The 25,484-nt window shown below is 27.2% G+C and overlaps 3 protein-coding genes across 3 annotated transcripts; all 3 read left to right on the top strand.

The window, feature by feature from the left end:
• Nucleotides 1-2,873: 2,873 nt before the first annotated feature.
• On the top strand, nt 2,874-4,318 carry LOC109788299 (agamous-like MADS-box protein AGL80). Its single transcript, XM_083061225.1, has one exon. The coding sequence runs from the start codon at nt 3,439-3,441 to the stop codon at nt 3,919-3,921; it is 483 nt and encodes a 160-aa protein (XP_082917351.1). The 5' UTR covers nt 2,874-3,438; the 3' UTR covers nt 3,922-4,318.
• Nucleotides 4,319-16,480: 12,162 nt separating this feature from the next.
• On the top strand, nt 16,481-16,930 carry LOC109788303 (agamous-like MADS-box protein AGL80). Its single transcript, XM_020346995.3, has one exon. It carries the CDS (start codon nt 16,481-16,483, stop codon nt 16,928-16,930), a length of 450 nt encoding a protein of 149 aa, XP_020202584.1.
• A 5,671-nt stretch (nt 16,931-22,601) lies between these two features.
• LOC109788305 (anaphase-promoting complex subunit 11 RING-H2 finger protein) lies at nt 22,602-24,524 on the top strand. Its single transcript, XM_083059680.1, has 3 exons — nt 22,602-22,645; nt 23,197-23,315; nt 24,180-24,524. The coding sequence occupies exons 1-3, from the start codon at nt 22,614-22,616 to the stop codon at nt 24,293-24,295; spliced, it is 267 nt and encodes an 88-aa protein (XP_082915806.1). The 5' UTR covers nt 22,602-22,613; the 3' UTR covers nt 24,296-24,524.
• The last annotated feature ends 960 nt before the right edge of the window (nt 24,525-25,484 follow it).

Here is a 25,484-nt window from a genome sequence, read left to right as displayed (position 1 = left end):
CCTGACTCACGCCTGATGCCACTCCACCAGTGCTCAATGTGATTTCAAACAGAGACCATTCTCTCATCTCACGCCTGACGTCATTCAATCAACACTCGACGTAATTCTAATCCAAGACGAGTCTCTCTCTTCATACCCGATGCCACCAATCTTGCACCCAACGTGAATAAGACAAAGACCTCTCTTTGGAACCACGCCCGACGCCTTGAAGGCGTGCCTAGCACGATATTAGTTCATGCACTTCTGTAAAAATTAATTACAATTCAAACACTTGAAAATCAGTAGCCCATTAACATGCATTATAACATGCAAGATTTATACATCAAATACAACTCAATTTCATCATTAAAAACAACATTCAACAAGCATCCAAACAAGAATCAACTCAATTTATCATACTTCTCTTCAAAATCATGAAACCTTCTCAACTTCATCTTTTTAAATCACTTAACACCTTCAACCAACTCATTCTAATAATCATAATCACAGAATGCACATCCAAAAATTCAAAATCACAACTTCCCTTGCCTCTCAAAGAAAATCCACAAAAAAAAAAGAAGAGAAGTGACTTCGCACACCAGTAGCTTAAGGTTTCTGACCCAAAGCTCAAATTCTTCACAACCTCCTAGAATTAGCTAAGAAAATGGTAGAAAAGGAAGGGTTCAAGTGAAAATGAAGAAGAAAGAAAGAAAGAAGAGGGAATTCTCTTTCTAGCTTCTCTTTAGGGTTATTGATTATGAGCTTATTTTGAAAATTTTCTTTTATACCTTTCCTGAGTCGACTCCATTTATCTCTAGTCCAACCTTCTAGAGATCAACATGCTCTCAAGGTCTTTTAGTCTTAGAACTCTCAATAGCTACTATCAAATCAAACAACAAGGTTATGAGATGACAATGTTACAACTTTCATAAAATCCTTGACCTTCTAACATCCAAGAATTAAACCATAAGTACTAGAGATATATGTCTTAATGAACATGATTGAAAGGTGGGTATAAGGAAAAGAAAACATCCTTCCTATTGTCAAATCAAGAAGTAGTCTAAGCACTTTTTCTGTTGTATGTTTTGAATCTTATTACATGGCTGATATTTGTCATGATTCATGATAGATTGACTCTCAATCTATGATCTATATTTATAATATCATGTCAGGTTGCCAATAGGAGCCTGATGAAGGTGAATGGTTCATTTAGGAGGTGGTGGTGGTGGTGGCAATAATTACAATGATGATAGTGATAATAACAATGATAAAAACAACTTCAAATGGTCGCGATAAATAGTAATTTTTCCCCCTCTCTTTATGTCTCTATTTATGTCTCTCTTCCTCCCCCTCCCCCCATCTCTCTCCCGATACACTCTCTATATATAGAGAGATGCCTATAAACATTTTTGTCAAACATTCTTAATAACGATGAAAATAGACTAGGTCAAACAATACTTTAAATATATAAGTCGAGTCTATTCTATAAAATCGTTTATTATCTATTATATAGATTTTTTTTGTAGGCATGACTTGGCTTTCTTAAAAGTCTAACTTATTAGCATATTTAAAAGTTTATTTTACATTAACAATATTAAATAAACTAAGAATCTATTTTTAAATATGCATGCAAGTTTTTAATTTGTGTAATAAAAACATAGTTTATTCCATTTTCATTAAAATTTTGATTTAAAAAGGAAACTAACTTAAGAGGGGGCAACTTGTGCATACCCATGTACAGTGATGTACAATGGGGCATAAGCTATAATAAAATAAGATAATCTTATAAATAAAAAAATTTGTTAAATATTCCTTATATCCCATTTAGATATTCTAAAGAATCAATCATGAAGATAAAAGGAAAAAGTTAATGAATATGCAACTGTTAAAATTTTTATTTTTGATTTTTTGATCTCGTATGAACAAAGCAGTGAAAAAGTCAATAATAATAATGATTTGATTTTTTATATTATAAATTTATTTATTTAATTATATTGTTAATAATATAATATGTATGTTAATTTTTTATTATACTATATAGATAATTAGATTATCTTATTAGGCTTAATAGTTTTTTATAAATAATTTTTTTTGTTAAATAAGTCAATTTAATTAAATTTTAAATATATTAGATCATTGACTCCTTAAAGTGAAACTTATTTTCTTCTGTGATTCTTAATTATTGTTTTTTTTTTATCTATAAAAATTAATATCAACTACTAATTCCTAATTAATTATACTTATCTTCAATATTTTTGAAAGAGAAAAATCATTTTACATAATGACATGTATTTTAATTTCTTTCATAGTTAATATTCAAAGATCCATTGAATAGATCCAGATTATTTAAAATGAGTAACTCTCTTTAAAGTAAGTATTTTTAATTATGATTACGTTCAAATATTATCAATTATTTTGCTCATCAACTGATAATGCTAATTTTAGCTTGAACAATTCCAATTCACAATGTATATGTAAATCAGCAAAGAAAAACCAGAGATATGATCCTGAAGTAAAATTCATACATATATGTCTCAAGATTTGGATCTGATCATTATAACTTTTAATTTTAATATGAAACATCATCTCAAAAGAAAGATATTTAAAATAAAACGAAACGTAAAACATAAATATAATAATATTAAGCTATTTATTTGATGGTGCACTTTAAATAAAAAAAAATAAAAAATAATAATAATTATTAATTAAAAATTAACGGTTGAGTTTGAAATTAACTTTACATTTTATTATATATGTATTTATTTTTATTATAAACGATTTTAAATATAATTAATTTGCGAAACGGAGTATTTTCACCTATGAGAAACTAAATCCAATATAAAAATATGTAATGGCCTGATTTTTATTAATTGTTTCCATTCATCTAGATTTCATGCACTCTTTTATTAAAAATAATAATAATTTTTTATAGAAAGATATATGTTATACCTTCTAATGTAAAATAAAAGGTAAAAAATCATTTAATTTATTACAAATATCACCAAATGTACAAATCAACTAACACAAATTATTTTATCTTAATCAATCATTTTTAGTTTAAGTCTTACATATATCACTGTGTTAAATATTTGTAAAAAAAAAAAATTGTTGACCGCCTTAATTTTACGCACTCGAGCAAAAATGTCTGTTCTTAAAAGTTTTGTATTTTGCAAATTTTCTAAATTAAAATGGTAACGTATTAAGAATTGGTAATTTATGATACACAATTTTTATTTTTTTTCCAATATAATACACCAATGCAATATTTGTAAAATACAGAGAGAGAAAATTCCTAAACAAGTTCCTGTTTGGTCCTATAGATAACAGAATCAAGTGTCGAAACAAAGATCCAAAATTTCAAAAAGTGGGTGAAACACCTCTATAAAGCCTAGACAGTTGGAGAGAATAATTCATAAAAGATTCTAACATCATATTGTTTTCTTCTCATCAATTACAATTATGGCTAGGAAGAAGATGAAGCTTGCTTATATTTCTGATGACACTGCAAGGAAAGTCACATATAAGAAAAGAAAGAAGGGTGTGATCAAGAAGGTGAGTGAACTGACTATTCTTTGTGGCATCCCTGCATGTGCCATCATCTCTAGTCCTTTTGATTCCCAGCCAGAGGTTTGGCCAAGTCCTGAGGGAGCCAAAGAGGTGATTCAGAGGTATTTGAATGCTTCTGTGCTGGATCAAAGCAAGAATGTGAACCAAGAAAGCTTCATCATGCAGAGGATTGTGAAAACGCGTGACCAATTGAAGAAGCAGCGTCATGACAATGATGAGAAGGAGATGAATTTGTCCTTGTTCAAGTACATGCAAGGTGAACCCCTGCCAAATACTGCTGAAGAATTGAAACAACTTGACAAACTTATTGAGAAGAATTTGAAGGAGATTGAGAATAAGTTGGCTGCACTCAATTGTGAGGCTAGTATTAATTAGTGTTTAGAGGCACCACCTCTTTTCATCTTCTGTCTTTGCATTAATATTGTGAGCTTGTTTGGTATTTAGAGACATGCATGTCTGTCTTTATAGTTTGAGTTTGTTCAGTATGTAGATGTGTGACCTTTGTTTTTCAAAACATTTGATGTCTGTATATGTGTGACCTCTGTGTCTTTCAGAACAGTTAAATAAAATTCACTGAAAATTCTACCAACCATTGTAATGCTTTTATTCAAAAACTTATGCTACTTTGAAACAATAAGAATCTATTAGAATATTCCAATTGTAATTGAAATCTGGTATATAATACCAATTCCAATTCAATAAAAAAATATATATAATTAAATTAAAATTACACATTTACAATTCTTATACTTGGATCACATATCAATTATTTACAAAATTTTAATTATATTGTAGACACATCATGGTTACTATGATTTTACAGTCCAACTTTAAGCCTATGTTGTCAGCAATCGAGGTTATGTGGTTACAGTACTTGTTGTAATCATCATGTGATTGTTGTCATGCTATCCACAATTTAAATAGTTGATAATTTGTTAATTTTTTGTTAATAACAATTAAGAGTGTTCATAAACTAATTTAATTAATCTAATAAGAACCTACGCAAAACATCAAATAAAAATTGAAAAAACATCTTCATTTAAACTAATTTATATATGTAGACATAATTTGTTATATAATTTTTTTTATCAATTAAAATTATAATGACTATACCAAAATTTAAATTTAAAATCATGTGCATATTACTTTAACTTTTATTATTAGATTAATTTAATGGTTTGCTATAGATATAAATATTTCCTTAACATGTTTATACTTAGCTAAAGAATATGGACTCAAGGTCATATATAAGAATTTTGAGGCCTAAAATAAAAATAAAAATATTTATGAATAATTTAATATTTTTATTTTTATATCAATCTTCCAATTTTTTATTTAATTTTTTTAATTAGAGTTATATTTTTTATTTGACATTTTATATTCATATTTTTTGTTTTCATTGATCATTGATAATGAATTATAGTCTAAATTTTTAGATATCAAATTTAATAAACGGAAATTGATTATGATATATATAAAAAATTATTTTTTGAAGACCTAAATCACCTAGCAGTAAACACAACACAGAATGGACATAGCATTTCATATTGAAATATCATATAAATGGTGCAATGTTTGTTACTGTTCAGGTCATTAAAACTATTTTAACTTGAAGAAACTTATGATAAATTAATAAACTTCTCCATTATTTACATGACTTCTCGGGTGAAAGTATTAGGCCAAGTATCTGCATGTTAAGTGTGAACATGTTAAAGAAAAATGTTAAACCCGTCTCTGTATTCTGTAGAGATTTGGTTAGTATTCATGGCATTTGAGTTCTAAACTTCTAATATTATTTTTATTATTATATTTTTTTTCATACAGTATTTTAAAATTAATATAATATCTTAAAACTGGTAATTAAAAACTAATTTATAGTCACAAAATATGCTTTCAACTTTATTTTAATATTTCCCTAAAAAAAACTTTATTTTAATATAAACGGCTTTCATTATTTATTATATAACAAAAAATAAACTGTTACAAACTATGCTCTCCTATTTAATTAGAAGTTAGAGAATTTTTTTAAGAGAAAAGAGGTTGGAGGTAGACTTAATAAAAATCTATTTTAATAACTATTTTTTATTTGATTATATTAAATATAATATTTTTATAAAATATTAACAAAATCATTGAAATTTTTTTTAAATATACATAAAAATATTAATTTGGTTGACTTTATGACGGTTAGAATTATACTAAATATGCTTTTTTTTTTCTCAAAATAATGAAAAACAATTCAGCCTGGATTTTATTTTATGAGTCAGTTAAAAATACCAATATAATGACAGACGAAGTAATAAGTGACTGCTAAAAGTCTCAACAACTAACGTTATCAAAACTCCTAAATTAACCTCATATTTTGCCTTTTTTTGTGTATTTGTCAATTAATAAAATTATTTTCAAATTTTTAATAATATTAAAAAGAAAGCATTAGTTACTTTCTCATTCACCAATTATAATTTTATTAGTAGGGGACACTAAAGATTATAAACTTGTGTACTTTTAATTAGGATATGAATTAATAGAGTCATTTCAATTTTTATATTACTTACTTTATATAAGACCATTGGCTATAAATGGAAAAGGCGCAGATTCACCATATTAATAATTTAAATAATATAAATAAATATAAATCTTGAACGTAATAAATTTCTAAAAAGTTTTATTTTTCGATTACAGTTATTTGCATCAAAGTTTGTAAACTATAAATTATTCAATATCTTTTTTAGAAGAAAAAAAGTGAATATCATCTTTAAGGGGAAAAATTAAATCAACATATATAAATCAAAGTTCTAAATTCTATGCTAATATCCTATTATGAATTAACTTTTTACTAAAATTGCTTAAATGTTCTCATATCAAAAATATAAATTGATATATATATATATATATATATATATATATATATATATATATATATATATATATATATCCTAAAACCAAAAAAAGTTTTTTTTTTCTATTTTCAGGTGTATTTTTTGTTTTAAATTCATTTAATTGATTATTTTAGTAAAATATTTAATCTTAGATACAAAAACTTAAAGTTGTAGATACATCTTGTTGATAACTCAAATAATAAAATTTAATATAAATTTCTAAAGGTAATAAATTTATATAAAAAAAATTCTTCAATTACAATTATTTGTATCAAAATTTTTATCACCAAAAAAAATTGTATAAAATTCTGTAAACTATATATATATATATGTGTGTGTGTGTGTGTGTGTGTGTGTGTGTGTGTGTGTGTGTGTGTGTGTGTGTGTGTGTGTGTGTGTGTGTGTGTGTGTGTGTGTGTGTGTGTGTGTGTGTGTGTGTGTGTGTGTGTGTGTGTGTGTGTGTGTGTGTGTGTGTGTGTGTGTGTGTGTGTGTGTGTGTGTGTGTGTGTGTGTGTGTGTGTGTGTGTGTGTGTGTGTGTGTGTGTGTGTGTGTGTGTGTGTGTGTGTGTGTGTGTGTGTGTGTGTGTGTGTGTGTGTGTGTGTGTGTGTGTGTGTGTGTGTGTGTGTGTGTGTGTGTGTGTGTGTGTGTGTGTGTGTGTGTGTGTGTGTGTGTGTGTGTGTGTGTGTGTGTGTGTGTGTGTGTGTGTGTGTGTGTGTGTGTGTGTGTGTGTGTGTGTGTGTGTGTGTGTGTGTGTGTGTGTGTGTGTGTGTGTGTGTGTGTGTGTGTGTGTGTGTGTGTGTGTGTGTGTGTGTGTGTGTGTGTGTGTGTGTGTGTGTGTGTGTGTGTGTGTGTGTGTGTGTGTGTGTGTGTGTGTGTGTGTGTGTGTGTGTGTGTGTGTGTGTGTGTGTGTGTGTGTGTGTGTGTGTGTGTGTGTGTGTGTGTGTGTGTGTGTGTGTGTGTGTGTGTGTGTGTGTGTGTGTGTGTGTGTGTGTGTGTGTGTGCGCGCGCGCGTGCGTGCGTGTGTCTGTGTTAATTTAGCAAAAACAAAACTGTATATATGTTAATATCATCTATAAGGGCAAAAAAAATTAGCATATATATACAAACCAAAAGGCTCCAACCTATGATAAATATCTGATTATTGTTTTATATTTTACTTAAATTACTTGTAATTTATCATAAGAAAAAATAACCTAAATTAAATTATATCCTAATGCAAACGGATTTTTCAGTTTATGATGTGACTTTTTTTATAAATAATTTAATATTAATGTATTAATAAAATATTCAATGATATATACAGAACAAGAAATTTGTATATTTATATCTCATCGAGAACATAAATAATTTGAAAAATATATAAAATATAAAGATAGTAAATTTCTAAATAGCTTTTATTTTTCAATTACAATTTTTTGTTTCAAATTAAGTTTATAAACTATATATATATATATATATGTGTCAGTATCATCCTTAAGGGAAAAAATTAGCATATATAAATCAAAATGTTACGGTCTATGTTGAAAATATTGTTATTAAATACGTTTTTTACTTAAATTACTTGTAAGCCCCATAAGAAAAAAAAAAGTAATCTAAATTAATCTATATGTATAATTATGATAAAGGCCATAAATATTTTTGTGTACACATTTCTTATATTATTTTACTCTTTTATAATCACTTCTAATTCTATTTGCATAGATTTTACTCTCCAAATTTCTCTCGTATCATAAGTAACCACATGTATTTTTAATAATTATTCATGATTATATAATCTTTATTATTTATTATTATTAAAAATACTTTACGGAGGCAAAGAGTATCTTTTGTATGCTAATAGTAATAAAAAAGATTTATTTTCTATTATAGGATCTAACTTTTGTTTAAAATAATTTAATATTAATTAATTATTAAAATATGCAATCATCGGTTAAAAAAGTTTTAGAAACATTTTAATATAATTTAAATAAATTATCAAAAATTTTAAATTATATATATGTCAAAATCATCTTATTTATCATACATAAATCAAAATGGTATAATGTATGATAATTATCTTATAATTAATTGCATTTTAACTTAAATTACTTGTAAGTTCTCAAAAGAAAATTATAATAATCTAAATTAATCTATATCGTAATTCAAAAGGATTTTTTTTTTCCATTTTAAGGTTGTAACTTTTGTTTTAAAATAATTTAATATTAATTAATTAGTAAAATTTCAAATGATAGATAAAAAAAATTAGATACGTTTTATTAATAATTTAACCAGTACAAATAATTATATAAAACCTAAAGATGATAAATGCGTAAATAATTTTTATTCTTCAATATAGTTATTTGCATCAAAGTTTATGAACTATATATATATATATATATATATATATATATATATATATTAATCTACATCCTAATACAAAATTATAATTTTTTTATATTTTAGCATGTAACTTTTGTTTTAAAATAACTCAATAATAATTAACTAATTAAAATATTTTCATAATGTTTAATTGGAGAGAAAAATGAGAGAAGTGGAAAATGTTTCATAAAATTTTGTTGCTTGGTTCATTTTCCCATAAAGGATAGGAAGAGAATGAAAAGCCATGAAAAAGTTTTATAGATTTTAAAAAAAATTATAAGAATTTAATAATTTTTTGAGATTTTAAAAAAAAAATTGTAGAAATATAATGACTTTTAAGATTTTTCTAAAAGAATTTTTTAATCAAGATTTTGTAATATAAATTTTAATAAATTTGTATCTTAAGAATTTATTTAATTTTAAAAGATTTTATTAGATTTCAAAAGGATAATATGGATTTTTAAAAATAATAAAATTAATAAAAAAATGAATGACAAGGTTTGATTAAAGAAAATAAAATTAATAAATTTTTTTAATTTTTTAATAAATAATTGATTTTGATTCCATGTTCTCTTAAATAACATTTCTCTATATATAGAACTTTCTATATATTTATATTTTCTCATTCATACTATAAAATTTGAATAATACGATCAAATTTATGATATTCATTAACTAATAGAATTATTAAAATATATTTTTAATATATTTTAAAATTTTGATATTTTAATATTAATTTTATTAAAAACAAATATTTGTTAAAATTTAATAATTTAAAAATTTTAACAATGTATAATATTTAATAATTCAACAATAATTTTAAATATTAAATAATTAAAAACAAACTTTGGTAAATTATACATACATATTGATAGATAAAAATGTAATAAAAAATATTAATAGATAAAAAAATAGAAAAACAAATAGAGAGAAGAAGAAAAAGAAATAAATGAGAGAGGTGAAAAAAATAAAAAAGAATATGAAATAAACAAGAGGAAAGAGAGTGGGGGAGAGAGAGAGAGAAGATAAGATAGGAAAAACATGAAGAGAGGAGAAAGAAAGAAAAAAGATAAAATGAAGGAGAGAGAAAGGGAGAAAGAGAGAAAAAAAATGAGATAAGAAAGAAAGAAAAAAAATAACAAAGAAAAAATATAATTAAAAAAAGAGAGAGAAAAAATAAACAAGAAAAAAAGTTATGCAAAATCTTAATAATTTTGATAAAATTATTGAATAAGTAAATTATATAAAAAAATTCTACTAAAATCACTTGCAAAATTCATTTATTAAGATAACTCATTAAAATTTCTTACCAACATACTTTTTTAAAATAAATGTTAATTATCAATTTTTGACATACTATTAAAAAAATATTAATTATTTTAATTAAATACTACATAAATTTTTATATTAAAATTTTTTTAATTAAATATCACAAAACTATTTTATAATATAAAAACTTTTAAAATCCTTTCCTAAGATTCTGAATTTACAACATTAGAAATATAGGGTAAGAATCCTATTTTTATAACCCTACTCTTAGGGACGGAGCCAGACGGAGCCAGAGTTCAGTGTTTGGAGGCCAATTTTTTCAAAAAAAAAAAAAAATAAATAAAAAAAAAAATATATATATATATATATATATATATATATATATATATATATATATCGAAATCAAAAAAAAATATATATAATATATATATATAATATTTATCATGTATATATATATATATATATATATATATATATATATATATGTATGTATACACTAAATATATTTTCTTAAAAACCTAATTAATATTGAAAATATCAACCATCAATTTAAAATGTAAAAAAATATTTTTAAAAATAAATTTCAATAATTTATTATAAAACTGGTATTTTTATTAATTCTAATTTTTTATAGAAGATATTTTTAAAAAATATATAAAATTTTTATGTTATTCAAATATATTAATATTCAAGAACCATGAAAAAGAAATATATTTTAGGTTTAAATCATTAAAAAAAAAAAAAAGCCTGAATCATGCTCAAAGTTTGGGTTTGATGCAAAATTATGTGAAGAGGGCACGCTTGTGCTAAGTGTGAGACCCTTGGAATATGTAATTTTTATACCACACTTATTATGCTTTATATCTGATTATAGTTACACGATGATGTTAAGGTTTTACTCTTTAATAAATAAACTATGCATAATCCCTTCAACCTAATTAAATGACTTCATTAGCCGCAACAGATTACAACAAAATATATAATTCAATGCCTTTCCAAACTATACAATCAGTAATCTCTAAATGATATTATAAATAATAAGTATTTTTTGACACTAACACTCAAAAGAAGGGGAGCCAAACATCGAGGACTAGTGGCCAAACTGAAGAACGAAGGAGCCCATAATATGCCATGCATACACAGAAACATTGTTTGGCTTAGATGAACCAAGAGGAAAATAAATCAGGAATCGAGAGAATTGAGAAAGAAAAAGCACAATTGGTTGGAGATGTTACATGAGAAAATCAAATTAAAGCCCACGAATTTAAGACCTCCACTTCTTCTTCTCCTTGAAAAGAAACAAGAGAGACACACCAGCTAGAAACATTCACAACGAAAATTTGACACAAGTAATACCACCCATAGCCTAACCTTTCATCCACATCTTTCTATGAAGACTTCACCCTACAACCATCAACCACAACCTATATTATACTTTCAATTTTAAAGCACTATGTAAGAAAAAAAAAATACTAAAAGAGAAGTGGAATAGAATAACATCATTTATACCGGTTTCTTTCAACTATTGAAACTGTGTTTAGTTATTCATCAACTTGATCAAAATTTACTATCTTTGCAAAGATACAAGTATTTTTTCACAAATTATTTTTTGTTCAACTTAATTATTCTTTGACTTGTCTCTTAAGCAACTATTCATGTGTATTTTGAACCACAAGGTTTCTCCAAGCTTTAATAATCAAGTACTTTTTACAACAAAACTTTTTTAGGCTTCAAGGTATAATACAAAAGTTAAAGTTGGATAATAATAATAGTTTTGTCTTAGTCACAAGACGTGATACAACAATTAAGCATAGAGTTTTACAGAAAAATAATGAAATGAATTTTTATAACCATTGTTCTCTATTTTTTTATGAGTCTTCAAGCTTCTTTATATGTTCTTGATGAAGATGACCATTGCAAATCTTTCAGTCACTTGTGGGATAGCTTCGACTGCCTTCCTTGTAGAGTAAAAAGTTTGTTGGTGTATTAAATGTTTTTTTACTAAATTGTCACTTCTTACCTAATCAAGGAAGTTACTTATCACCTTTAAAGTAAAACGGGATGAATTGTTGCATGTGTCAGTCAAAAATGACTTTATTTGTGACTTTGCACACTTTGATATAGCTACTTGTTTTTCTAAAACGAAAAGCAAATCTTCGTTCCTCTCTTGAAATTCAAGTTCCAAAGAAACTTTTATTCATTCGATGTGTTAAGGAATAACATAGGCATAGATGATTTGATTATCAAAAATAATACAATATATATTTAATGCCTTTGTCTTAGACAAATAAAGTGTTTCGTTTGAAAAACTACACGTCATTATAATTAATCGTCTTTCTGATATGATCCTAAAAATATTTCTTTGTCAAAAACGTTCAAGTTTGTTAATATTAAAACTTATATTTCTAAGAGATCTAAGATCGTCCTTTGATCTAACGTCACTTTGACTTTAAACCCTTGTATTGCTTATAGACAAAGCCTTTTTAAGCTTCTTTAAAAAAAACAAGTAAAGAAAATATACAAAGGCTTATATTCCTCTTAAAGACAAGTTTTACAAAGTAAACGCAAGTGAAAAATTTAAAATAAAAAAATAAATATGGATCACGAGTTCGTTTTTCTATCTTGAGAGATCTCTAGTATATATAATAGTCTTAAAAGGGAGATGACCATTGGTGCTTCAACATCTCTTTTCTTCTTCACCTTCAATCTTTATGCAAATGCACTTTATTTATAGAACTTTGTTTTGAATATATTTGTTAGAGCACTAAATTGTAACATTTAATGCACTTTTTTTTTATCACATCTTGTCCTATTTGGTAGGAGAGTTAATAGAATCATGAAGGATTATGTCTAAAAAGAACTAAAAGGAGTAGGCTAGATGTGAAGATAGAATACATAAGCTCATTTTGAACTTTAAGATTATTGATGAATAGTCCATTTCTCTTTTGTAAATATTATTCTCTTTCTTTGACTTTTTATTAGGGGTCAATTAGGTTAGAGTAGTTTTGTGACTTTTCTTTTAGGGATTTATTTAGTAATTTTGGAAGGTGTATTTTGTAAATAGAAAATGTAACAAGTAGGTTTGTGTGAAGTCTAAGAGGGAGATGTCACTTTGGTGCTTTCTACACCTCCCTATGAGCTTCACATACTCCCCTTTAGTCACACTTCTCATGCCTAATAATGAACTCTTTAATCACTTTTGGAGATGAATATATACATTGAGAATTTTCAGATCTTTCTCTCTCTAAAAGGTCTTGAGTCCCGCTTTTTAGAGTGTGAATCCATTGTGACTCTTATCAAGGAACTTGAAATCTTTGAAGATTATATTATTATCATGAGAAGGCTTTTTCTGGAGGTTTGGTGGGTCAAAGGCAATTTTTACAGAGAAGTCAGAGTCGGTGCAACTTTTGTCTTTGAGTTGGTGAAGTTTAGTTCAATTAGTGAAACAGTTTCTCTCATTTCTTGCTTTTTTAATACCAAAGATGTCATAAGTTGTTACAAACCGCAAAGAACGGTCAAATTGAGACGACATTAGTTCATTAAACACAAATTAGACACAATCTAATAGGTTTCATCCTGATCAGACAATGCTTTCAAATTGATGTCTTTTCAAATGATATACTACCTTGAAAATGATTCAAATACATAGATTATGTTATCATCAAAACATCCTAAAGTTGGAGGGGTAACCATTCATCTTTTAAATTAAAATACTATATACACTTTTTTCACTACAATACAAATAATTTTAGCAATATTTGAAAATGTTACTTAATTATGTTTAAATGTTACTAATTTGTTATATTATCAAATGTCCTATATAGTCCATGTTACTAGTTGTTAAAGACTTTTACATTTTTACATAATTAGAAAATATTTTTCAAATGTTATCAAAGTAGTATTTTGTAACATTTTTATGATGTTGCCAAGATTTTGTTAACTTTATAAAATGATAATAAATTTTATATTATTAATAATTATTATATTTTTATGCCTCTTAAAAACATTCTTAATTATTTTTTAGGAGAAGACATTTTTAGTTAGTAACTACTAATTATATATAAAAAATCAAATTTCATTTATCTTAAGTATAACTATATGATTATATATACTCTTTATGAGTCATTAATCTATTCGATGTGAGACTTTAATTATGGGTAATAATTAGAGATAAGAGAAATATACTTTTTTTATTCAATGTAAGACTTTGATTTTATAAGCAATTATAGTAACATTTTTCAAAAAAATATATTACAAAATAACCTATATGAAATATTTTTACTTGATATGAAACTTTGATTTTGAAAATATTTTAAAAGAATAATATTAATAAAAAATGTTATTCTATCTATAATGACATTTTTATAAAAAAATATTACAAAATAACATATTTATTTAATATATAATAACATTTTAATAAATATAAACAAGAATCTAGTAGTATTTGTAAGTTAAAAGTTGTGATGGGATAAAACACATCAAGTCTCATATTCTTTATTTCTCTTTTTCTTTTCTCTTAAAAAAAGTCACATGTTGCATACAAAATCTGCATGCATCCCCTCCTTATGAGACTCTAAAAACACAAAAACTAGAGATACAATCTTGAAGTGAAATTTATATGTTTCCCGTGATTTTTATTTGATTATATGATAACTTTCAAAATAAAACATAGTTTAAAAAGATAATATATATATATTAAAAAATAGATAATAATTTATAATACAAAACTATTTATTTAAGAGTAATTATAACCATTAGTTAGAGAATCAATAGTTGATATTGTAATTAACTTTAAATTTTTTATATAATATTTTAATTTTATCACAAATTTTTTATTGCTAAGTTTATGAGGAGCGATTATGAGTAGACTTTATTGAGTTTATTTTATATTATTTTGTTTAGTGATTTAGACATGTTAAAAAGGATAAAATATTGAAATAAAGTGATGATAAGAATAAAACAGGATAAGAGTAAGATAAATTTTAATTTTATTCAAATACTGATGATAACATTGTTTTATGATCTCCTCGTGTCTTTGGCCTGAATCAAATAATATTAGAATAAGATATAAATTATCATCAAATGAAAAAATTGTTATTTTATTAAAATTAAATACACTTTTATAAAAAGTAAATTTTAATTTAATGTTCTGATAAGATATAATTTGTGTTAAATGAAAAAATTATTGTGTCATTAAAAATAAATACAATTATTCTTAAAGATATATATGATTTTAAAAAATATAATTATATGATTTTAACATTTTAATTATTAATATACTTTAAATTTATATGTCAAAATTATTTTAAATATATAAGATAATATATTAAATAAAAATTTAATATAATATTATATAGTATATAAATTATTATATATTGTAAATAAAAGTTTCATAAATTGTACATAATAATATTATGACTATTTATATATTCTGTAATATGTTGGGGGAAAAAAATAAACTCCAACAATAAAGCCCAACACAATTAGTAGACAACTGACCTCCTTAAGCATACTGAATTAAGTTGGGAGAGGCAAAATACACTTTGGTGTGATCTCTACACATAAAAGAAAATAGTGTTTTTAGTTATTGGTTGAAAAATATCTTTAGTGCAACCAACGTTATTACAATTTACACCGTAATAGAATAGTTATGGTTTTATTTTCATTAAATGACTCTATACTTATAGAATTCATGCATCCATTTATATAAAAGAGCTAGCTAGTTTTCTTATAAAAAAAAAGTTATATCTGATAACTATTTAAACAAAAGGTAAAATTCAGTGAATGTGCATTTAATTTATTACAATAATAGAATATGATTTTTTAATCATAATTATAACGATCACACTAGAATTTGAAGTTATAACCTTGTCTGAATTTCTATCTTGTTAAGTCGTTTATTATACATGCCTGTAAATTTCACACTTTGCATATTCTCTAAACCGAAAATGTGTTAAGGTGTAGAATTCATGGTACACATTATATGGCTTCTAATTATTTTCGATAATGGACCTATTTGTTTAAATAATTTTTTAATAAAATAATTTTTTATTATTTTAGTATTTATTTAATTTTTTTTTTTAAAAAAGTAAATTTTTTATATTTTTTAAGAAATAATTCTTATCTACTTTTTAAATAATAACTTTTAAAAAAAATATTTATCTTGAAATATTTATTTTTAAGTTTAATCAAACGGATCAAATATATACCAATACATTCATTGTAAAATAATAATAAAAATAAATATATATTTAAATAAGTCATTGTTTGGAATTGGAAATAGTTGTATCAATTTTCCAAATAAAGATTTGTAAAATTCCAATCGATAGGTGGGATAACTCTTTATAAACCCTATTTCTGTGGGAAAATAATGCATAAAATATTCTAAATTTTTTTTCTTTTTTTTACTTTCTTCTCTATTGCAGCCATGACTAGGAAGAAAGTGAAACTAGCTTTTATCTCGGACAACACAGCAAGAAAAACCACGTACAAGAAAAGGAAGAAAGGTATCATTAAGAAGGTGAGTGAACTCACCATCCTATGTGGGATTCCAGCATGTGCTATAATTTCGAGTTCTTTCGAATCCAAGCCAGAGATTTGGCCAGATCCAGAGAGGGCGAAGCAAATGATTGAAAAGTATTTGAATGAAGCTGTGTTAGATCAAAACAAGAATATCAACCAAGAGAGTTTCATCATGCAGAGGATTGACAAAGCACGTGATCGACTAAAGAAGCTGCGTCAAGAAAATTGTGAGAAGGAAACGACCTTGTCCTTGTTCCAGTACATGCAAGGTAAAGACCTACCAGATAATGTTGAAGAACTGAAAAAACTCGATAAGCTCATTGAGAAGAATAAGAAGGGGATTGAAATTAAATAACTAAATAAGATGGTTACACTCAATTAATTGTTAGTTTAATTACTAAGTGTTTAGAGGCATGACCTCTACCTTTGCATTGTGAAATTAAGTGTTCAATAATTAGAGGCTCGACCTCTATGTTTATATTATTGGTTTGTTACATGAGTACAGGCATGGCCTTTGTCTTTGAGAACATTTAAATAAAACTCATGGTAAATTTTCTGATCTTAATGCAAGAGACGAGAGAGATATCGTGTTTGGCACTTTAAAGCAATAAGAATTTATTACAATATTACAATTACAATTGAAATGTAGAAGTATATATAATATCAATTCCAATTCAATAAAATGGAATTGAGTGAAAATTGCAATTGCAATGCTAGGATTACACATAAATTGTTATTTTCAAGGTTCTAATTACTTTGCAGTTCAGCTTAAACCTGTGTAGTCAATAATTAAGATATATAGTTATAATAGTTGCTGCAACCAGGATTGTGACTACAATAAGATGCTAATTAACTGCAATTTAAATAGTATTGACTATTTGTGTAAAATTTTGTTAACAACAATTAAGAATTATACCACCATGTAGAGTTCGCATCATAATTTAACTCTGTCAAATAATAAAATTTCAATTAATTCACTTTAAATCAAGAAATGTTTAAAGGTTTTTAATTCTTCAAGTTTTATGCATGCAATTCCCTCTACCTCTTCTGATTGAGTAACTTCCATTTGATTCATTTTTATCACACATTTGTTGGACTTTTCCTAACAATCGAACCATCTTCAGGAAGAAATTGTTATGTTCTCAGTTTCAATTTCTATCAATTATTTTTTTTTCCCTTGTATCATCAAACTCAATAATATATCTTATCTATGTTAAACTTATTGTTGCTTGATATAATTATCTTTTGCTATCAGATTACAGCCTACCACATTATATGAAATATTCTTGAGCATTCTTCATTTGATCCACCTTGCTTGAGTCCTATTCGTGGCATCCTCTCAAGAACTCATGTTACTCCTACTTGATTTTTTGCATTTATCTCTTAGCACATGGATAAAAAGAATTTGCTATCAACATTTAACCAACTATTCTTTTTTCATTCCCTTATCACACTTCAAATTAAAATATCTTTGATGAATCCTACTAGAAGTCCAAAGTTTATTAAGAACTTGTTTGGAATAGAAGTGTTGAAAATTAAATCAGTCCAAAGTTTTCAATCATAAATAAAGAATCATGAGTGAAAAGTTGAGTCATGAATGAAGAATTATGAATGAAAAATCATAAACAAAGAGTCATGGATGAAGAGACACAAGTAAATGGTTATTTCATCTTCTATAAATAGAGAATCTTGTAATGAGATTGGTTATTCACTATGAGACAAAGAGTCACCATGCATCCAGAAGGGGTTACCACCCGTTGAGAGAGAGGAGGATCACAACCCAATGAGAGAAAGTGGGTCACTAACCTAAGTGAGAGGTGGGTTTTGTAATGGAAGAGTTTCTTAAGTTTATCCAGAAAAACTTGTAATGTGTTTAAATGAATAAATACCTTTTGAGATGTTCCTATAGAAGTAGGCAAAAGATATGTCAAATGATAATATTAATTTTTACTTTTAATTGTTGGTCATTTTACATTAACAAAATCAACTCTTCTTTAACTTTTAACTAGCTCAATCTTCATTTTGATGATTTTTTGTAATTAACTGGATATTAGCTACCATAATCTAATTAATCCACTAATCCCCATTATTTTGTCTAACATTTCATCAAGAAGTAAATTTGGAGCATGTTAAGCAAGAAAAGATACATGAAGTGAAGATTGAAGATTGCAAATAGCGTTAGGTGCCACCCTAACTACACCAATGTCATCCTGTCAGAGAGCATCAGGCTTTTTAGCATTAGGCGCCACTCTACTCACATCCGATGCCACATTGGTACAGAGTCCTTATCTCGCTAGTGTCAGGCACAACACTACCCACACAATGCAATCTTGACAAAAGAAAAAAAACATCCATTATTTATTGTGATGCCTACGCCTAGTGTGGGTCAACTTGCATCAAGCGTTATTTTTATAACATGGCATTTTCAACTCAATTTTGTCCTTTCTCTTTGAGAGGTTTGGATCATTCTTCAACCATTCTCGACTAGGACTAGTTTTGGAACTCTTATGGAGGCTTTTAAGATTTTCTTTATCACCTTCAATCTTCTCCTTGACTCTACATCTTCCATCATTAATCTTATTTTCTTTTTTGTACTTTTTATGACAATGAGAAACTAAGTTCATTCTTGTTGTGATAGATGTAATAAACTGAACTCTCATTTAATTTGTATTGTTTATATATATATATATATATATATATATATATATATATATATATATATATGTTCTATACATCAAATTTTAACGATTCAACTGTTGACTTTAAAGTTCTTAATGCATAAATTAAATCTGCAAATTTTTAAAAAATTTGAAAATCATTTGATACTTTATTTCATTAATTCAAATCAATGTATAAGATAATTTTATGATTATCTATCAATTTGAATTAATGAAATAAAGTATCAAATGATTTGCAAATTTTTTACAAATTTACAGATTTGATCTATGGATTAAAAATTTTAAATTCAACGATTGGATCGTTGAAATTTGATGTAGAACATGAGTTATTAAATGGAGTAAGTATAGATAGACTTACTCTTTGAGTAAACGAATCTCTCCTATATATATATATGTGTGTGTGTGTGTGTGTGTGCATGTTTGTGTGTGTTTTCATTTTAATGTTAGTATTTTATTTCTACTCTTAATGTTTGTTGTGGAATGATCAACTATAACTTGATATTTGATTCGTTAGATATTGAAAAATATTTTTTGTAATCTTGAACTGAAACAAAATACCTAATGGAGCTTGTAACTAGCACTAGTACAAAAGAGGTATTTTATGTCGGTTATTTTGGGGGTTTTACATCGCAAAAAAATTTGACGTCAATGCGAGAGACGTAAATTTACGTCGGTTGTGATGGCTGACGTAAATTTACATCAAACATTACCAAGGTCCGACGTAAAATTGCGAAGGCACAAATTTAATGCATCTGGAACGACCCGTTCTACAACCAAAACGACCGTTCTGCTTGCAGTCTTTGTTTGTTAATTGTTCATCTGGAATGGGTCATTCTGGTTTAGAACAACCCATTCTAGATGGACAATTAACAAATAAAGACTACAAGCAGAACGGGTCGTTCTGGTTGCAGAACGGGCCGTTCCAGATACAGAAACGTGCTGAAGAAACTCTTTTACTCTCTTGTTTACAAATACACTGAGGCGCGCTGCAGATCCTAGTTCGCTTACTAATTGCTTTCGAGACCAGTCTTCAATGGCATGAAGCTTTAGTGGCATAGAATTGAATGCCTTAGTCGAATGATCGGATAAATGAAAGGAGAACTTTCTGGTGAGGCATCTGGATTTGATTCGGGTTTGGGTCGGTTAAAGCTTGAAAGGGAGTTGTGTTTTCTGAGGACTCAACTTTTCAAGCAAGAGTTGTCTTTGAAAGAATGAGAATGAAGAGAGTGAATAGGGCACAAGAAATGAAGTCATCCAGGTTTGGAGTGGTAAGCATATATGCATTCAACCTTTTTTATGTCGGACTTAGTAGGGTTTGACGTGATCGGACACAGGATACATCCGACGTAGATTTTAAATTTTACGTCGAACCTTACCAAGTCCGACGTAAAAGAGTTCAAAAAAATTACAAAAATGTCACCGCATCTTTTTTACGTCAGTTTTTATATGTCCGACGATAAAGAGGTGACGTAAAAGATTAATTTTCTACTAGTGTAGGAATATAACTTGACCTATTAGTTATCTTAAACTCTTTATTAATTTATGTTTTTTTATTAAGTATTAAAGTGATTAATGCTTAATAAGGAAACATACAGACTCTTTCTTCTAAGAAATTACGGTTTAAGTAAACTAATAAATTAACATTAATATTAAATGTAAAAGAAGATTTGAGTGATTAAAATGCATCAGAGTGGGATTCGATGAAGTCTAATCCCAACATTAACATATCATATCATTATTTCTAATCTAAACCACCTTTTAACTATTTAACAAAATACTAAAAAGAACTTTATCTCTCTCTTGCACAATTTTTATTTCTTTTGCAAACAACATCAATTAACGAAATATTTTTTTGTCGAAATTAGTTATTAATGTATATGTCGTGTATTACACAAGTCTTTTAAGGGATGATATTTACTTATTACTAATTAGTTGTGTGAGTGATATGTTTGCCATAATCTCCTAACATCGAACTATGTTAATCTTATATCTTCACTATTTTATATTTGTGTTATATTTAATGTGAGATTATACATTTAATCTTCTAAAATATTTAATGAGATTTTGATTTTTAATTTTAATTTTATGATTTTAGTCATTTAATTAGAAAATATTCATAATTATAATCCAATAATTAAATATTTATTTATTAATATTTAAAATTATAAAAAAAATTTATCATGACATTAAACAAATGATATATAATATTGAATAAATTGGTTAAAAAATGATATTAAGTAAATGATGAAAAAATTAATGTTTATTGATTTTAAGTTAAATAAACTTTTGGATCTTATTCTTATCTTATTTACACATTCTTTATCACTTTTATAAGAACAAAACATGGAATTTGATATTAAATATTAATCATCACATCATTTATTTAATATTAAATTATAATAAATGTTATAATTTTTAATACTTAACAAATAAATATTCAATAATTAAATTAAAATTATAAATTTTACAAAATAAAAAATAAAATCATAAAATTATAAATTAAATAAAAAAATTTACGAATAAAATATTATACGACAAGTCGACCTAAATTTTTCTAACACACTTAATAGTTAATAATACTTTCATGGGAAATTATAAAAGGTGATTTACCCTTTTAATTTAGAGGAGAAATCTTTTTATTCCAGAAGTAAGTCTGGGTAAACTTATTCTATTCAATAACACATATTCTACATTAAATTTTAACGATCCAACCGTTCAATTTAAAGTTCTTAATATATAGATCAAATATGCAAATTTGCAGATTTGATCTATGTATTAAGAACTTTAAATTGAACAATTAAATTATTAAAATTTAATGTAAAATATGAGTTATTAAACAGAATAATAATAAGGAAATTTACTCGTACAGTAAAAAAATTCATCCTCTTTATTTTATTAATTATATAATTATACAGAGACCGTCAAAATGAAGCCATCCAACTTTATGCAACCAGCGTTGATTGAAGGCGCATCCCTCTCTCCCATTTCAAATTTTGGTCTCCAATCCGCATTCGCACAAACCCTACCCCTCATCTTCTATTTGCTGTTGGTGGGAACGAATATGAAAGTCAACATCTTGCGTATCCTTCTCAAACCCCCATTCTTCTTCGTTTATCTTTTAACCCTTTCTTTCACTATTCTTCCATCTTACATGTTTTTGTCTTTGCTTACCGCTGTTGTATTTTTCAAATTTCTGCGCTTTTACTTTCAGCCTAATTCTTGTCCATAATATATCGAGAATTGGGTATTTGTGGAAAACAAAAAAAAATGTTTTTTCTTGACAAAGGTCTCTCTACCTGGGTATCTGCTGTACTTCTAAAAAGAGTATGCTCTCTCTCTCTTCAACATAACTTTTATGTAATGATGAACTTGTTGTGCTTACTGTCTTTCAAGTAATTCCTTGACTGAAACTTTCTGGATGAGTAATGAGGGTTGTGCTTGTTAGTGAAGATAGAAAATAAGGAGGGAAGAGAAGATGAAGTCACATGGAAATGGCTTGATTGGGTTGAGTGTGGAAACTTGTTTTTAGCTTACTTTCGTGCTGTGGCAGTGAGGATATGTTGCATTTTCAAATTTCAATTGCTTTGTAGTAAAAAGGTGGAGAATTAGGGAAGTTAGTGAAAAAGAATTGAGGTGGAAAGGTTTTGTATTTTAGCTGGCAATACTTGTTAGGTCATAGGTGGAGTGGACAAAAGTAGGTGGAAAATAATTTTCTGTCTACATTTAGGCTACGTAAGGAGAGACAAAACTTGTATTAGTGGTGTGAAATTGGGTTGCACTGCACTTTCAAATTTCAATTGCTCCAAATTTATGTTATACCAAGCAAATTTAACATAATTTTTTTTCCAAATTTTCAGCTTCTCTAGTTTTCTGTCTATTCACTTGGTTTGCAAACGAAAACAAGCACATTCTGAATTTCCTTGTTCTCTTTTGTCAAATATAGATGGCATGCCGTTGCTTCGTGGACTTGGGATGCTCAGGATGAAACATGTGGGATTTGTAGGATGGCCTTTGATGGGTGTTGTCCTGACTGTAAACTTCCTGGGGATGACTGCCCACTGAGTAAGCTACTGATGATAATATTGTACTTGGCCACTTTCATCGTTAATATATTTTGCACCAAATTGTCTTGGTTATATTCCTTGATTAATCTAATCAAACATGTAAATGCTTGATTTCATTGTTCACATATTAGCCTATATTAAGTAAATGAATTTGTGTGGACGGTGATTGTAATGTGGGGTCTTAAGGTAGCCTCAGAACAGATTTATAGTAGTTTGTTTAGTACACCTACCACAACGTGGATTTTATCCAACTAACAATCAACATGTTGTGGATGAAGATTTCAAGCTTTGCTTACAAGTTACAAGTTTGTAGGTTTCTAAAACAGTCCCTCTTATTACTTTTTGGGGTCTATACATGTAGGGCAGCTACAGCAAATAACTCTGTCCACTGGTTACTTGTTAGGTAGGATGATTGAGATTGCAATGTTATCATGTTAGGATTTTCCAATTTTCTTGACTACAGATACATTAGGATTTCTACAAACATCATTTGTAGTTCCACTTATATACTGATACTTAAGTTTAAAGTTCTCTAGCTCCCCTGATTTGAATGTGTTGAACTGCTGCAAAGATGCTATTGTCGCTGACATCCATAGTGACAGTTTAAGTAGTTTTATGCATACTCAAGGAGTTTGAAGGAATTATCGAAGAACAGGGATTAAGATGATATAATTCTACTGTGGACAATAAAGCCATATTGACATAATTCTATTAAGAAATGCATTAATATATGGATAACGATCATATCTTTTTCTAACTAACAGAGTTGCATGGAAGAAATGTCTAACTGACTTAATTGATCAAATTGCAATATTCTGTGAATATTTATATCAGTAATTAGTTTAAACCTATTTTTTCACAGTTTGGGGTGTATGCAATCACGCATTTCATTTGCACTGTATCCTGAAATGGGTGAATTCTCAGACATCACAAGCGCATTGTCCCATGTGCCGTCGGGAGTGGCAGTTTAAAGGATAAGAGCATAGGTTTTATTTTTTTGAAGTGTGATCACAAAGGGCAATGTAAATTGGTATGCTTAATTTGAAGACCTTTCTTCTTCGTCTTTTCCATGCGCACAAGTTGTATTGCTTCCTTTAGCAAATGTATATCTTTACTGCAAGGAGATCTAAACCAACGTTTTTTAAGTGCAAGTTTATTTTTGCCGCCAATGATGAATGATAATGTCCTTTTTTTCCTTGTTTTCTAATCTGATCCGGTTGTATATGCTGCTGGATTTCTAAGCATAGACAGTATGCGTCCGTAGTATCACATGACGCATGATGGAAATTGAGCCTTTATAAATTTTACGTAATTAAGGTTTCATTTTTGAATTTCCAATGCAAATATGATGGTGAGTTAACATCATTAATGTGTCAGATTTCCTGAACTTTACTTTTTCCAAGTTTTCATGGCCTGTTGTCACTAGATTATGGAAATTTTAGTTTGATACACATCGCTATTGCATGATTTCACAACCTCCATGTCGTAAGTGTCTCGTCGCCAAGTTTGATTTATGTAGTTGGCTTAAATTATAATCTGTCTTTAAATTATCCACTTTATCCAATTAGGCCTCTAAATCTGTTATGTTTGTCACATCAAGAAATTATTTTTCCTATGATAATGTGATACGGATCACACCCAAATGGTGGTCGTATCCATATTATAGATAGAATTGTATTACTAAAATTTGTCACATCGCCATTGTTTATAACTTGCAAAATTTGGCAAGATAAAGAAATAGAAGCATCTTATACGAAAACGAAAGTAACTATATTTGTTTAATAATTAAAAGAAAAAAACTCGTTTTTCAGCACCTAAACTAAATAACAAAATTTGACTTGTGGTGATTGTTGCACAATGGAGGATTGTTTCATGGCTCGCCTTGTTGGTGGCTTTGCTGGTTGGTGACAAAATCGGTATCACTGGGGTAACAGCTCTGTTATCATAGCAGAGGCTAAACCATGGTGGGGCTTCAAAGAGTAAGGTGCAAATAAACATGTTTCTTTTATTGGCTGAAAAATAATAATTATATAGATACCAGAGCAAGGGTATAAAAGAAGGAAAGCCTCGGTGAAATTCCTTTACTAGTTTCTTTCTTACTATTCAACTTCTCAAAGGATCCCCTCCAAATTTATCATCGTTTTCATGCTACTAAAATATAAACTAA

The sequence above is a fragment of the Cajanus cajan genome, chromosome 7 (assembly GCF_000230855.2).
Source record: "Cajanus cajan strain Asha chromosome 7, NIPB_CcT2T_4, whole genome shotgun sequence".
In the NCBI taxonomy this organism is placed as follows: Eukaryota; Viridiplantae; Streptophyta; class Magnoliopsida; order Fabales; family Fabaceae; genus Cajanus; species Cajanus cajan.
The sequence above is the reverse complement of the archived record's forward strand: the minus strand, read 5'-3'. Positions and strand labels throughout refer to the sequence as shown.

Coding starts and splice junctions, on each gene's coding strand:
- LOC109788305 (XM_083059680.1), top strand. CDS start 22,614: ATGATGAACTTGTTGTGCTTACTGTCTTTCAA. Junction 22,646..23,196: donor TTGTGCTTACTGTCTTTCAA/GTAATTCCTTGA, acceptor TGTCAAATATAG/ATGGCATGCCGTTGCTTCGT. Junction 23,316..24,179: donor TGGGGATGACTGCCCACTGA/GTAAGCTACTGA, acceptor ATTTTTTCACAG/TTTGGGGTGTATGCAATCAC.
- LOC109788303 (XM_020346995.3), top strand. CDS start 16,481: ATGACTAGGAAGAAAGTGAAACTAGCTTTTATCTCGGACAACACAGCA.
- LOC109788299 (XM_083061225.1), top strand. CDS start 3,439: ATGGCTAGGAAGAAGATGAAGCTTGCTTATATTTCTGATGACACTGCA.